At 40.8% G+C, this 13,412-nt stretch overlaps 1 protein-coding gene across 1 annotated transcript in view; it reads right to left on the bottom strand.

The window, feature by feature from the left end:
* The window catches only part of spon1b (spondin 1b), a 128,262-nt gene extending 115,107 nt beyond the window's left edge, over nt 1-13,155 (bottom strand). Inside the window, exons 1-2 of the mRNA XM_085280700.1 lie at nt 12,637-13,155; nt 11,275-11,381 (exon numbers count right to left, since the gene is read on the bottom strand). Coding sequence (XP_085136826.1) covers nt 11,275-11,381; nt 12,637-12,862 — 333 coding nt within the window. The 5' untranslated portion in view covers nt 12,863-13,155. The remainder of the gene's footprint in view (nt 1-11,274; nt 11,382-12,636) is intronic.
* Nucleotides 13,156-13,412: the final 257 nt, after the last annotated feature.

The following is a 13,412-nucleotide window of genomic DNA, read 5'->3' as shown; positions in this document are numbered from 1 at the left end:
GCCTTCAGATACTTAATTTGCATGTAAATGCACATGCTCTAATTATAAGGGGAACTTGTCCCTGCTTGCCTTCTACTTTAGTGGTGTAAGTGAAAACAAGATGCTAAAATCATAGTTGGACAAAGGATGGCTGTGGTGCTACCCGAGATCTATGTCAGAAAGACAAGAATACAGTTTTCTCATTTCTAAATGTGAATCTTCAAGTTGACTTTAAAGGTTGATCCACAGAAATGACATCATTCACTGTTTCTCAAGTTGGAAACTGTAGCACTTTAACTTCATTTTATCCAGGCTGAAATACAACTTTCAGAGCATTTAATATCCAGCATGACTACCTTGCAAACTTTTCAAAACACTCATTCCACCATTGATCTATTCAGCGTTTACACTGCATAATGAGCCTTTTATTATGGCCTAAAGAACAGATCAAAAATGAATGCATCACAGCAGTGCTTATTTTCAGAACAGTGCTGTCATGTTGACCCAGCGCTTTACTCAGCATCACGGTCATGTCTTGTTTTGTTTTTTTTATTTAATACTTAAAAAAAAAAATTAATTCTAACCAGACAGTTTGTTAAGTTGATGCTTTTAACTGTTTGTAAAACATATATATAATCAGCCAATCACATGGCAGCAACTCTGTACATTGAAGGGGAAGAAAGGTGATTTAAGTGACTTTGAACATCGTTGGTCTCAGACAGACTTCTCTGAGTATTTGAGTATTTCAGAAACTACTGACATACTGAGATTTTCCCATGCTACCATTTCTAGAGTTTACAGAGAACAGTCTGAAAAGGAGAAAATGCCCAGTGACTGCAGGTCTTTAGGCTAAAATACCTTCACGATGTTAGAGGTCAGGAGAATGGTCAAACTGCTTTACGCTGATAGGAAGGCAACAGTAAGACAAATAAACCCTGGTTACAGATGAGTTATACAGAAGACCATCTCTGCATGCACAACACATCAAATCTTGAAGCAGACGAACTACAGCGTTGGATGCCACGCCTGTCGGGTAAAAACAGGATACTGAGGCTACAATTTGAAAAAGCTGACCAGATTTGGACAACAAAAAATTGGAAACATTTTGCCTGGTATGATGAGCCTCAAGTTCTGCTGCCACATTTGGATTGTAAGGTCAAAAATTGACATAAATAACATAAAACCGTGGCTCCATCCTGCCCTGTATTAACAGTTCTGGCCGGAGGTGATGCTCAGTTGGTAACCCTTGTACCAGATGAGCATTGTTTAAAGATGACAGTATTGTTGTTGACCATGTGCATCCTTTTATGATCACAGTGTGCCCATCACCTGATTGCTACGTCCAGCGTGATAATATGCCATGTAACAAAGTCCAAACCTGATAAAGAACAGTTGGGACTGGTGGACCAGCAGATTCACATCATGGTAATGGAGTTGAAAAACATGCAGCAACTGTGGGATACGATCATGTCAATATGAAGTGCTATGCTAAAAAAGGGCAAGTCCCAAGTCTGGAAAAGGACACAGTTAAGAGAGATAAATGAAATGCCACTTCAAGATAATCTAATGTTAGAAGTCAAGAAGGTTAAGGTCACAAGTAAAGACTCCAGTCTGAAACACTGGCTTTAAAGTCACTGCACGAAAAACAGTCTGAAGACAGGCGAGTCTTAAATTAAGACAAGTATGCAAATCTGCAACTGCACTAATCGCAGTGAGGCTTTAAGTCCAGACAATAAAATCCCCATTACGGACAGCCTTGTAGAAGAACAACTACTTACACAGTGGTGATATTTCTGTCATGACTATTCTGTAAACAGTAAAGCTACTAAAAAAGTCAGACACATTGAATGTTCAACCCATATTGTTCAATCACCCAAAATGTGCAAGCAATGGAAAGACCCTGAAAGAACGAGTGAAGGCGTGTGAGAAGACTCGCAAAGCAGCATTTATTTTCACTGCACACCCCGATGTCTACGAGTGTCCACGCCACGGTTTGTCTGTCTCAATCTCGCTCTCTCAATCTCTTGCTCCATGTTGAGACAGTAAACACAGATGCTTCAGAGTCCCTGCACAAGCAAACGCAGAACTGTGCTTACACACACACACACACACACACACAAAACAAAGAGACAGAGAGCTCAAGACAGACAATGCAAACCCACGATCCCCAGAGAAATCTGACAATAAGAGTGATATTAGTGTGCAATGCTATGCGTGTTGGCGTTTTTTTTGGTTTCGGTTGGTGTGTGCACAGACTTTGCAAGTTAGTAATTAAATGCAAAGCAGTTACAAAGGAATGAATACAGTTAAAACATTTGGGACTTGAGTGCAAAGATAAAACTTTTCAGAGGAAAAACATAAGCAGACAGAAAGATAGATTGAAATGTCACGTCAACACTTGAAGACGAGCTTATTTCAGAAAGTAACAAAGTTCTCTTGTCTTGATGAAGACCTTGGAGGCACCGACATTTTGCATTTTGCCTTGAGCTTTCCATCAATCAAAGCTGTGCTATTACTGCAGAACACCGCCGAGATCTTGGGGCTATCACCAATATTGCATCATATTACATTTTTTGTCTGAGCCACCCAACCAAGGGAGAAGTGTCACACATCCAAACAGCTACTCTGTAAAAGAAAAAGAAAAAAATCAGACATATGTGTGTGTGTGTGTGGCTCTATTTCCTAGCAAATGGAGCCAATTCTGTGGCTTTTGGCATTCAATTGCACAAAATAGCGCTGAAAAAGAGGGAGTGCATTGTTCATTGGGTCTATTTCATATAAAAAAAAAGCCCCAAAGCTCTTTTTAAAATCTCCTTCTTTTACAGTGATATCCACATTTATAGAGCACTAATGGTTTGCGGGGGTCATTTCAGAGAAACTCTTAAAACCGTTTTGCTGTCACAAAGATCAGACCAAAGAGTCTTCATCTCTTGTTTGTGTTCATGCACACTAGAAATGGTCTGCCAGGTTTTTTATGAAGTCTCAAATGATTTGCTTCCTGCCCTTCTTTCAGTTTGTTGTGTTCTCTTTTCTCACATTATTGACATGTGGTGATAAAAGCGCTGAAAACATCAGACAAGTCTGTCACCTTGACAAAACAGCATATTTAGGGGGCACACTTAATGACTGACCCACAGTAAAAAGACTTTGTATGACAGAAAACTGTTTTTAACCTGTTTCTCAAACTTAATTATATAGTCACTGACTTTTCGATCTCTACAAATATACATTTGCATATCAATGTGCAGAATCTGTAGGCAGCAGGCAAAATCCCGGTACTGCAAGCTTTCTGGGTACTCTCTATATGAAATCATGGGCCTTAATGCAACCACAAAAACCCTTGGCTTTAATATCACAGTAGATTTTGAAGAATGTATTTGCATTGTTACAGTCAGGCTGTAAACAATGACCGGCACACAAACAGGAAGTCTTGACCTGGATGCTTTGATGATGTTAGATATCAAATATCTGAATATGTGATAGTTACACAGGAAGACTCATTGCTTCTGGTGACAGCACTCAGTGACAAGTCATCAGATGATAACCAATGGGTTACCAGATTGCTGGCTTCGCTTCCATGGTAACCAGCTGTTTCATTCTGTGTATGCGTGAATCTGGAGAAGTTAAAACCAACAAAAATAACTAAATAAATACATTTAAAAACAGAACATTAGACTTTTTCAGTAAGTTACCTTTATCTATCAGTCAGTAAGCAGCTGACCTTAGTTTTAGTCAAACAAAATCTCTGGTACAATGAACATTAAGCATATATAAACAGTTCAAATGGGAGGAACATAAAAGGTGAATAACTGTATGAAAGGTTACTGGTTTATTCCAAATGGCAGAAAGCCTCGCCTAGAGTCCACGGTAGCAATTTAACTTGAATAATACCTTATCCAGTCATTTTTCTAACAGATAAACATGTTTAATATGCATATTCATTGGGTCCCTTTGTGTATGTATGCATGTGCCTGTCTTCCAACCTCTTTTGGCCCACAGAGATTGTTTAGGCTATTGCCAGCACGAAACAGCATGAACAAACTATACAGGCTCCTGCACAGACCCAAAGTGAGTCACAGAGAGTGGAGACCACTGCAGTCACCCTTGATCACTTTTTCCTTCCAAACACTAAAAATGAAGTGATGATAATTTCCGTGACAGCAAACAGTGGCAATTAGTTTTTCCTCCATCCATCCATCCATTCGCTTCCGCTTATCCTTTTTCAGGGTCGCGGGGGGCGCTGGAGCCTATCCCAGCTGTCATAGGGCGAAAGGCGGGGTACACCCTGGACAGGTCGCCAGTCTGTCGCAGGGCTAAAGTTTTTCCTTTTGCAAGTAATTTTGCCTGAGCTATTATTCCAGTAATGTAGATTAAACCACAATTTCACACAATACTGTGTTATTAGGAATTTGTCAAGTGGGAGGAAATCTTTGGATCCTAATTTGGTCTTCATTTTTGGAGCTTCGTTGTGCTATTTTTTGCACACAACTTCCCAGCGATCGACCGTCAGTCAAACAGTGTAATTAGTATAATGTCAGAGGGCGAAACTTTACTTCAAAAGAAGAAGAAGAGTTTAATTGCAAGACCTGGTACCTCTATTTTGTGTTCCATCAAACAAGCTATTCACTGGTTGTTTTGCAGTGGTGTTGCTGCAGTAGTGTTTTCTATTACTGGTTTTGGGGTCCAATATGTTTTTCTGGTTTATCAGCAAATAAAATTTCAAAAACAACCAATGTATCAATAAGGAAATATTACCAGTTTGGTAATTGCTTATAACAAAAATCTAAGCATGAGCACATAATATTTTGATTTAGGTAATAAAAATAAAAAAATAGCGCTTTGGGTGTGCATATGTTAGAGGACAGTGATGTATGTTTTTTCTCTTTTAGGCTACTTTTCTCTTGTATTGTATCCTGAACACTGAAATATCCATCACAAAGCTTCTAATATGAAGTGTTTTTGATGTTTGAACCTGTTTGAATAACATCGTTCACTAAATGTAATTTGGGAGTTTGTAGAAACATTAGTGGATCTCCTGTTTGTTGCCCATAGCTGGCTGTGAATCAGATTATTGCCTTTGATTTTAATACATACCTGCAGCATTACACACCATCCATAAACAAAGAGTGATATGTGCATTTGCAATAAAATCTTTTACGCCGGATGGATCAGAATCTGAAGGTAAATAATCCTGTGTTCTCTACGTTTTAAACATGTCAGCTGTTAAACAGACTCCATATTTATTTGTCGGGAACGTTTGTAATAATGCAGACACACTCTTGATGAATCCTATGTTCCATGTGAGCTGTCAGTTTTCATCTTCAGAATAGCCGCAGGACCCATACAGTCCCATCAACGGCTGACTGTTAGCACTGTTGCCTCTCAGTAATGGCTCATTGGTCGTGGGTCCAAATCTAGGCTGGGTCCTTTCTGTATGTTCAGCTTCCTCCCAAAGACATGCATGAGGGTTAGGTTAGCTGGTGAGTCTAAATGGTTGTCTGCCAATATGAGCCCTGCAACATATGGTGCCTTTGCAGGGTATACCCCGCCTTCCTCTTAGTGCTTAAAATCTGATACTTTGTTACTTTTAATTTTACCAAATAATAATATGTGCCTGTGTTTTCAGTAGATTAGCTGCCCCCTCATCAGGGCTGCTTGTTGGTGACACATCAGATTTGTGCATTTCTTGATCGATGACATTAGTCATTGAAATGAACTGACACATCTTAAAATTTTCAATTATCTGTTGTGCATTGTAAGTCCGACTCCTGGCAATGCCATCTCTAGTTGTTCTTATAAGAGTGATGGTTGTGAGGAACCAAGTATGAGATCAGTTCTTTTTTTTTGAAGATTAACCTACTGGGAACCAGTTTTCTGTTGTTTAAGTTTAATCAGTGATGGAGCTGTAATTACTTATGCCAAATAAATATTTCCTGCAGACAGATATTTAAAATTCACATTCATTGCAGCAGAATAAAGTTATCAGACACCAAAGTGCAGCAAATGCTCTTGCTCAGTATTTGGGTATTGCTTGAATAACCATAATGTTAGATTAAACTGCGATGCAGATTTGCATAACGATCATTTATTTATATGTTTTGGATGGCTATAAAATGCCCTAAAATGATATGTCACCTACTTCTGAGAATTCATTTTGTCAGACACTCGAAGAGCTAGAACTGAATCCCCAAAGAATCAAAGAGGCCTGTACTCATTGTCTTGATGCATAATGTATTTAATAAGTCTTAATCAGAGCAGCGCGCATTATTTATGCAAACCTCAAGCATCTGAAGCAACCAGCTTGCCAGGCATAATAAATAGAAGTTGTGTAAACTCTTGGAAGTTCCTTGAAGTCAATAAGCACACAGTTGTCCTTGTAATCTTCTGCCCATCAGAAAACAGAGACGGGCTGTTAGAGGCGGTGCTTGGGCTTTGGGTGCTAACAGAAGCAATAATTACTGCAGGATTACTTTAGAGGGTGATTACACTACATATCAGGTCACCATCATTCCAACCCTGCACACATCCTTCACACCCTTTTCTTTATAGCTCTCCAAGTTCTACTTGGCTTGTGTAATTGCCTCTGTCTCAAGCCTATGGCTTTAAACGGATTGAGTTTGTTTATCCCCAGCTAAACTCAGAACCCCGGATAATCTGTGCAAGAAAAAAAGAAGAAGATAATATCTCCCGTCTGCTCAACGCTTCGCTTATCCAAACAAGCTCCGTTTGTCTCCCTGAGCAATAACACGTTGCTGGCCTAGATAAATATGACCCACGTCCCACAGTAACACAAGGAGGGCTGGGAAAAACACACACGCAGTCCCACTCTTATACCCGTATGCCCATTCAGCGCATGTATAAGCACAAAGGCACACATTTCAGAGCAGACAATGAGTGCCGGGTGAGTGCGATACCGAGTCTCCCTCACAGATGCACACTGGCAGCACATGTTCTCCAAGGTCTGACACATTAAGGCAGAAGTCTTTTAATGGTAGTAATGGGGACAAAGAGAAGATTATTGCTTAAGCAAAAAAACTATGAGCAGCAGCTCTCAGTTGTGGTGTTTTAGTGAAGCAGCAGGCGGGCACATTCCAGGACAGCTGCCAGAGACAACGGAGCACCGGAGAGCAAGGAGAGAGAACAGCCATACAGGGAAACACAACTGTGTTCATTTGGCTTCTCTTTCTATGCGCAATAACAATCATGACTTTGCAGAACTAGCAGCATAATTAACTTGAGGAAAATAAAGTTTCAGGCATTGTTGTGCATAACTCATTTCAAGTATTATTATGTAAACCTCAATGATAAAGAGAAGCCTGGCTTGATGGATTTAGGTCATTTAGATAAAAAGCCAGACTCACTGTCATGCTGCATCTTCTCTTATCGACCCACTATTATAAAATGGGACACAAAGGACAGCGTATTTAATGAATGAAGTCATCTTAATAACTTGTTTCTGTTACCAAGTGAATCCAAAGTAAAGTTTGCATTTCGATAATCAAGTGAACTATGCTAGGTATCCGTTTTTCAACCCCCACATTAACTTTTCAGAACTTTTCCAAACCAAGCAGTCTTGACAAGGTTTTGACAAGAGCTTATCTCATTGGTCCTTAATCATTTCCCACATTTTTGGGAAAAGTGGAAATCACAACTGTCAATTAAAGAACAAAGAGAATCTGATGGATTCTACCAATATGTATCAAACAGATTGCAAAGGCAGATTGTCAACTTTAATTCAGTTCAAGCTCAGCCCACACTGTTCCAGTTTCTGCTCTCTGCCTACTCCCTGGTATCAGCTTCACTCCAGACTCTGCTGGGACTCTAAGGTTGAGACAGGGAGGTGCAAGGAGCAGAAATCACACAGAAGTTTGAACTGTTTAAACCAAAAAGCTAGTTAGCTGAACTGCATGACTGCCCAGCTGAATTAGATGTCACCGAATGTCCTTCATCTGAATTCAGACAAAACCAAGGTCCTATTGGGAGCGACCAAACAATGTGGGGTGTTTCTGGAATCTTTGTTTTCCTACAGTGAGCTAGAAAGAAAAATCCACATTTATAAAGTTTACTTTTTCTGCCTTAAGAGGTTTTCACAACACTTTCATCCTCAAGAACTCAATTTTTCAGACCAGCACACAGCTAGTTTCAACAGTTGGTGTTTTTCTCTTTCGTGTTCAATGTTTTTAATGGATGACTTTTTTGGGGGTGTGTGTTGTTGTTTATCCTCTGGCTGCTGTTTGTCATTTATTATTTGCAAAGAATGTTCATTAAAAATGTTCTTGTTTGAGAAGTTGGAGAACAAACCTAGAGGCAACTCTGCTGCAGGAGGCAAAGACAGGCATGTGAGACTTCACACTATATAGAATTACCAGAGCAAAAGCAGCCCAGTAAATGAACCAATGAACCAGTAAACAAATATATTAAGTATCAGTTCAATCTCTCCCTCTCTTTTAGTCTCTGCGGGCAGAACAAATGACTGTGAATTAACAATTCACCTGAAGAATGTTGGAAAAAACGGATATTTCAGCAAAGCCTGGACATTTTTATGCATTTCTTTAAAAAGATGCTTTAAAAGAAAACTAATGTCACAACATGGATTTATTTAAAAGTACATTTAAAGTTTGTCTATAAAAAATATAGAAATACAAATGGAATAATGTTCAGAATCACCTGTGTTTGGGACCCACCACAGTGTGCAGTGTGCAACCAAGAACCCAGGTTGCATGTGGGGGATGAACTGATAAGTGAAATTTTTATGTCTAGGTTTAATTATTTGTATTTTTTAGCACCTTGAAGTGCATCTGCAGTATAAGAAATAAAGGTGTTTTTTTTCTTCTCTTGAATCCTTTTGTCAGGGCCAGCCCCACTGATGGGGTGCAGAAACACCGCAGGTGAGGCTTGGACAAACAGGTGGAAAATATAAAGTAAAGGTAAGGTGAAGGATTTTTTTTCTTAGAAAATAAACAGGCAAGGATTTCCTGACCGTTATTCAAGTAAAGTTCAACTTGAAACCGTCTTTTGTTGTTGTTTGATGTGAACTTTTTTGGGTGTTGAAGTGAGGCAAGCTGGAAAAAGTGAGTGTCTTTAAATGAAGAACGGCAAATACGGCTCGTTTCAGACAAAGAGTGAACTAAGGGGCTGCACCAAGATGCTAACCCCAACTCGTCGCGGCAGATGGCCCCGCCCCTCCCTGAGCCTGGTTCTGCCAAAGGTTTCTTCCCACTGTCGCCAAAGTGCTTGCTCATAGGGGGTCATATGATTGCTTTACAATATAAAGCGCCTTGAGGCGACTGTTGTTGTGATTTGACACTGTATAAATAAAATTGTATTTAATTTAATTATATCCCAATTCATAAGAATTATTTTGGATTGTGATTCATGCAAAGCTACTGAGATAGCAGACAGCGTTAAGATTATTATAACAATCCTAAACACTGTATTTAGCTGAAGCATTATGTAGCCCTTAGTGATGTTTAGGAAGTTTAAAGACTGCCTCGCATACATCCATCTTTATTAGCACATTTGGTCGCCTGTGTCGCTGATTTGCTTATTCATTGCAATGACAAATGTTAATGTACAATAAAGCTGTCAGTAAATACTAGAAATTCAATCACAGAAACAAAATTTTCCAAAAAAATGCATTTGAATGTGAAACTTAAATACATTTTTAAAAAGAGCACAACCAACAGACCTCTGTTTTCCAAGTTCAACAGAATGAGAAGCTGGGATTCCACCAGAGAAGCTGTTAGACCCACCTCTGTAGGGGGGTTAACAACCGATAGCCCACCATAAGGCATACTGTGTGTGTCAAAACCAGAACAACATAGGTCAAGCTTTTGCTGACTCAGTTTTCATATACACCGTTGCCAGAGCAGAGAAAGCGGTGACTGATTCAGCGTACCATAATTGGTAGTGGATGAATATCAGCGGAACAAGTTAAGGCAAACTGTGTTAAGTCATAGCACTTGCCTGAAACTTACTGTTTTAATTTTACTTGTGAAGGTCTTTAGTTCTACTAACTTTCGAGGCTCTTTCAGCCTGTTAGGCTGCATAAATAACAGTTAAAGGCTGTAGTAATCTAATTACATACATGAGCTAGTTTGTCAGCTTGTGCCTAAAAAACAGAAAACTCTCTGGTGATTAGGCCTGATGGGCAGATGGAGGCGGTGGTGGTGGAGTGGTCAGGAGTCACAATATTCTAATGGTTTGATTTTGTAGTGTGAAACCAGCAGCAGGAATAAGCATCGCACCACCCACATACTTGTTTTCATTTCAGTCACCGTCTGATAGCAGCTCAAAAAAAAGCCACTTTTAAAAACATTGCTCTCCTTGTGGTCAAACTCTCCTCGGGGTGTCTTTAATTAGTGTGTTTTGAAGTAAATAAGACAAATGCTGAAAAAAAGAGAGAGAAGTCGTTCCGCACAGTGTTACGGATTTAAGATAACTGCTTCAAACGTGGGAAAGTTCATTAATGATTGGCTGTCCAGATTCCAACTTTCACTCTTTCTACTGGGATCATTGGGTTTCCACTAAGCTGTTTAACCAAAGCCATGGAGGTCCAGCAAACACAGATGTTCCTAGCATGATTGAAATGGAAGCTTGTGGTTTAGGACAAAGAGATTGATAAATAACTGACACTCACTGGCTAAAACAAGTGGTTAAACCTTCTCAGTCCTCTCTTTAAACCCATGGTTACATGAAAGCGGCCTCTCGCTCATGTTTGGTAAGAGTCTGGTTAGGATCAGCATGTTGAAACACAGCTACAGATGTGTGTTCCTGTTTACACTGAGCAGGAGGTAATTGAGGAAGTCTGGCCCTCTCTTCAGGAGCTCTCTGCCGCTCAGTGGGAGTTGTGTTACTACTGAACCAAACATTTCACATCTCGCTCTCTTAACTCTTCTTGTTTATCTCTTTTCTCTCCGTCCCTATATGCCTCTTTCTCTCCTCCTCTGCCTTCCCCTTCTTCCGCTGAAAGAAATATCTGCTATTTAGCAGGGAATGATGCCATGTCTGCCTCACCCTGAAAGAGCTGCACCAAAGCGGTAGCAAGAATCTCTTTCTTTTTCCACCACAACAGCTTTCTAGCTTCATCCAGGGAAGCTGTGTTGCATCTGTCAGCAATACCTCCTTTAACCTCCGTACCAGAAGACAGCAGGGAGCAGCTAAGTCGACTCCCATGTGCATTAAAGCATACAAATGAGTTCATCTTTTGGGAACTTTCCCAAGGAGCAAAGAGCACATTCGGTATGCAGCGATCCCACCTCCTTCCTCCTTCTCTCCACACCTGCTTAGCCTTACCTGGAACTGGCCGGTGTAGTCGTCATCTGTGGTGCCCTCTCTGCCCTCTTTCAGTGCGATGAGAGTGAAGCCTCTGAAATAAGCAGGGCTGGTTGCCAGGAGGACCACTGTAAAAGATGTGTGCATAGAAACTCAACAATAACACAAAAGAGGTGTTTACATTGTTACATCAGGGTCTTGCTGTTACAGAGGGTCACCCAGGGAAACATGTAAAAGCAGCACTCCTTTGAGTATTGGACTGATGTGGAAGAGTGAGGGATATAAATACTAGTTTAGCATCTCACAGCAGAATAAAAGAAGACTATAAAACTATAAATCTTTTTGGAGTTTTGTGTGGGGAACAGGCGATAAAATTTCACCCACATGAGATGTGGGTGAAATTTTATTTGGCTCAGCCTTACCTTGACTTTCATACTATTTGTCTTAAATTTGCTCCTGGCGCTGAGGAGAAGTGTCAATATTATCAGCTTTATCTGTTTGGTTTTTTTAGTCAACTTATTTCCTACTTAAGCACCATGAAGGCTGGGGGATATTTCTTCTTTGGTGGTGTCCTTCATAGGACCCTGATAGCTGATTAAAATTTAGACATGGATTGCTGAAATGTGGTGTCACAGCCAAAAACATTGCATGATCAGGGGTATGATCACAGCAGGGAGATTTTAAAACAAGGTGACCTTTTTTTTCTTTTCTTTTTTTACAATCCGTGTTTTAAATGCCTGCAGCAAAACTGCAGCACATCAGGTCACATCCAACACTCTTCCACTGGACTCATTTCAATTTTTAGAAAAAAAAGAAGCTTTGTACTTAAAACATGCCAGTGAATTGTGATTACAATTGATTAGTGATTCTTCTAAACTCATCAACAATCTCTGTGCCACAGGCCAAAGAGGCCTTTTTTGAAACGTGCTCATATTCATCTGATAGGAGGAGTTTAAATTTGTAGGGGTCAGCTTAATTGGAGCCAGATCTGTGTGAGTCTTCCTGTGGATACTTGTATGTTAGTGTGTGTTTGCGTCCATTTCCTGGCAACGAGAGAAGAGGAAGTGAATATAGGTCAGACATTATAACTCTAAGTATCCTTATCAAACCAGTACTCTCCCAGAAGGGGCCAGAGGAAGCAGACTGGGTTTGGAAAATTGCGTCCTTCAGGCTACAATTTTCTAATAAAATGTGATTGCTGTGGTTATTACCTTGATGCCAGTGAGAACATGTGATTACACATAGTTGTGGTTTTGGAAGTGAAACACAGCAGAAATTGAAAAGTACACGTGCCTCTGTTTCAACTTGGCAAACAATCCACTTGCTAAATTTTCTGAGGATTGCGCGCTAATTGCGCAAAGTGTCAAAACAAGCCAACTCTACCTCTGTAAGTGCTGCCAGGCCGGTAGGTATCCGGGTCTCCCTCCACTCTGAGCCTGAACTCATGGTGCCCATCCCTCCGGGTCCCGTGGGTCTGCGCCCGGAGGATCCGCCCGCAGTACCCGTCCGACCTCCCTCCGAAGGGCTCCTCCACGAACGCGATGGCGTTGCACACAAAACTCGAGACGAAATAGTACTGCAAAAGCAGCAGATGCAGATACATCCCCATCTCGGAACTGCAGCCCGGAGATGGAGCGTACGCTGGCAGTTCAATCAAAACAATACACAACCCAGCAGGGGAAAGGCGAAACAGCGGACAGAAGAACAGTTCCTGCCCCCTCCCCCGGGAACTCCCACTGAACTACGGCAGCGTCACAGTCAGTGGTAAAGGTGAAGAGAAGGAGACGAGTCCATCCTGAAGTGAGGAGAGCGCGCGTCTGGGGCGCACCACTGTAAAGCGGTCCTGAGAGGGGAGAGTGAATGAAGAGCTGCTGCCGCTGCTGCTGTTCCTAAATCAGTCAGTGGTGCTGATAGAGAGACTGAAAGCAGACTTGAAGGACTTGAGGGAAAGTCCAAACGGTAGCTTAATGAGGACCGTTTACCTCCCACCCTCCTTCCTCCGTTCGCCTGAAATACGCACAGTAACACTCAGTCTGTGTGGTTCTCGTGGGGGAAATTACAAATGTTTTGCCTGGTGGTCTAATGTAAAAACTGATTTTAAACACTCTTAAAGACACCAGGAAGTCGTTACAACCGTAAAAGTCTAGTTACTTGCAAAG

The sequence above is a fragment of the Mchenga conophoros genome, linkage group LG7 (assembly GCF_057382185.1).
Source record: "Mchenga conophoros isolate Kocher_MC1m ecotype Shallow Benthic linkage group LG7, M_conophoros_male_GT1.1, whole genome shotgun sequence".
Lineage (NCBI taxonomy): Eukaryota > Metazoa > Chordata > Actinopteri > Cichliformes > Cichlidae > Mchenga > Mchenga conophoros.
Note: the sequence above shows the minus strand (reverse complement) of the source record. Positions and strands in the feature narration are given on the sequence as shown.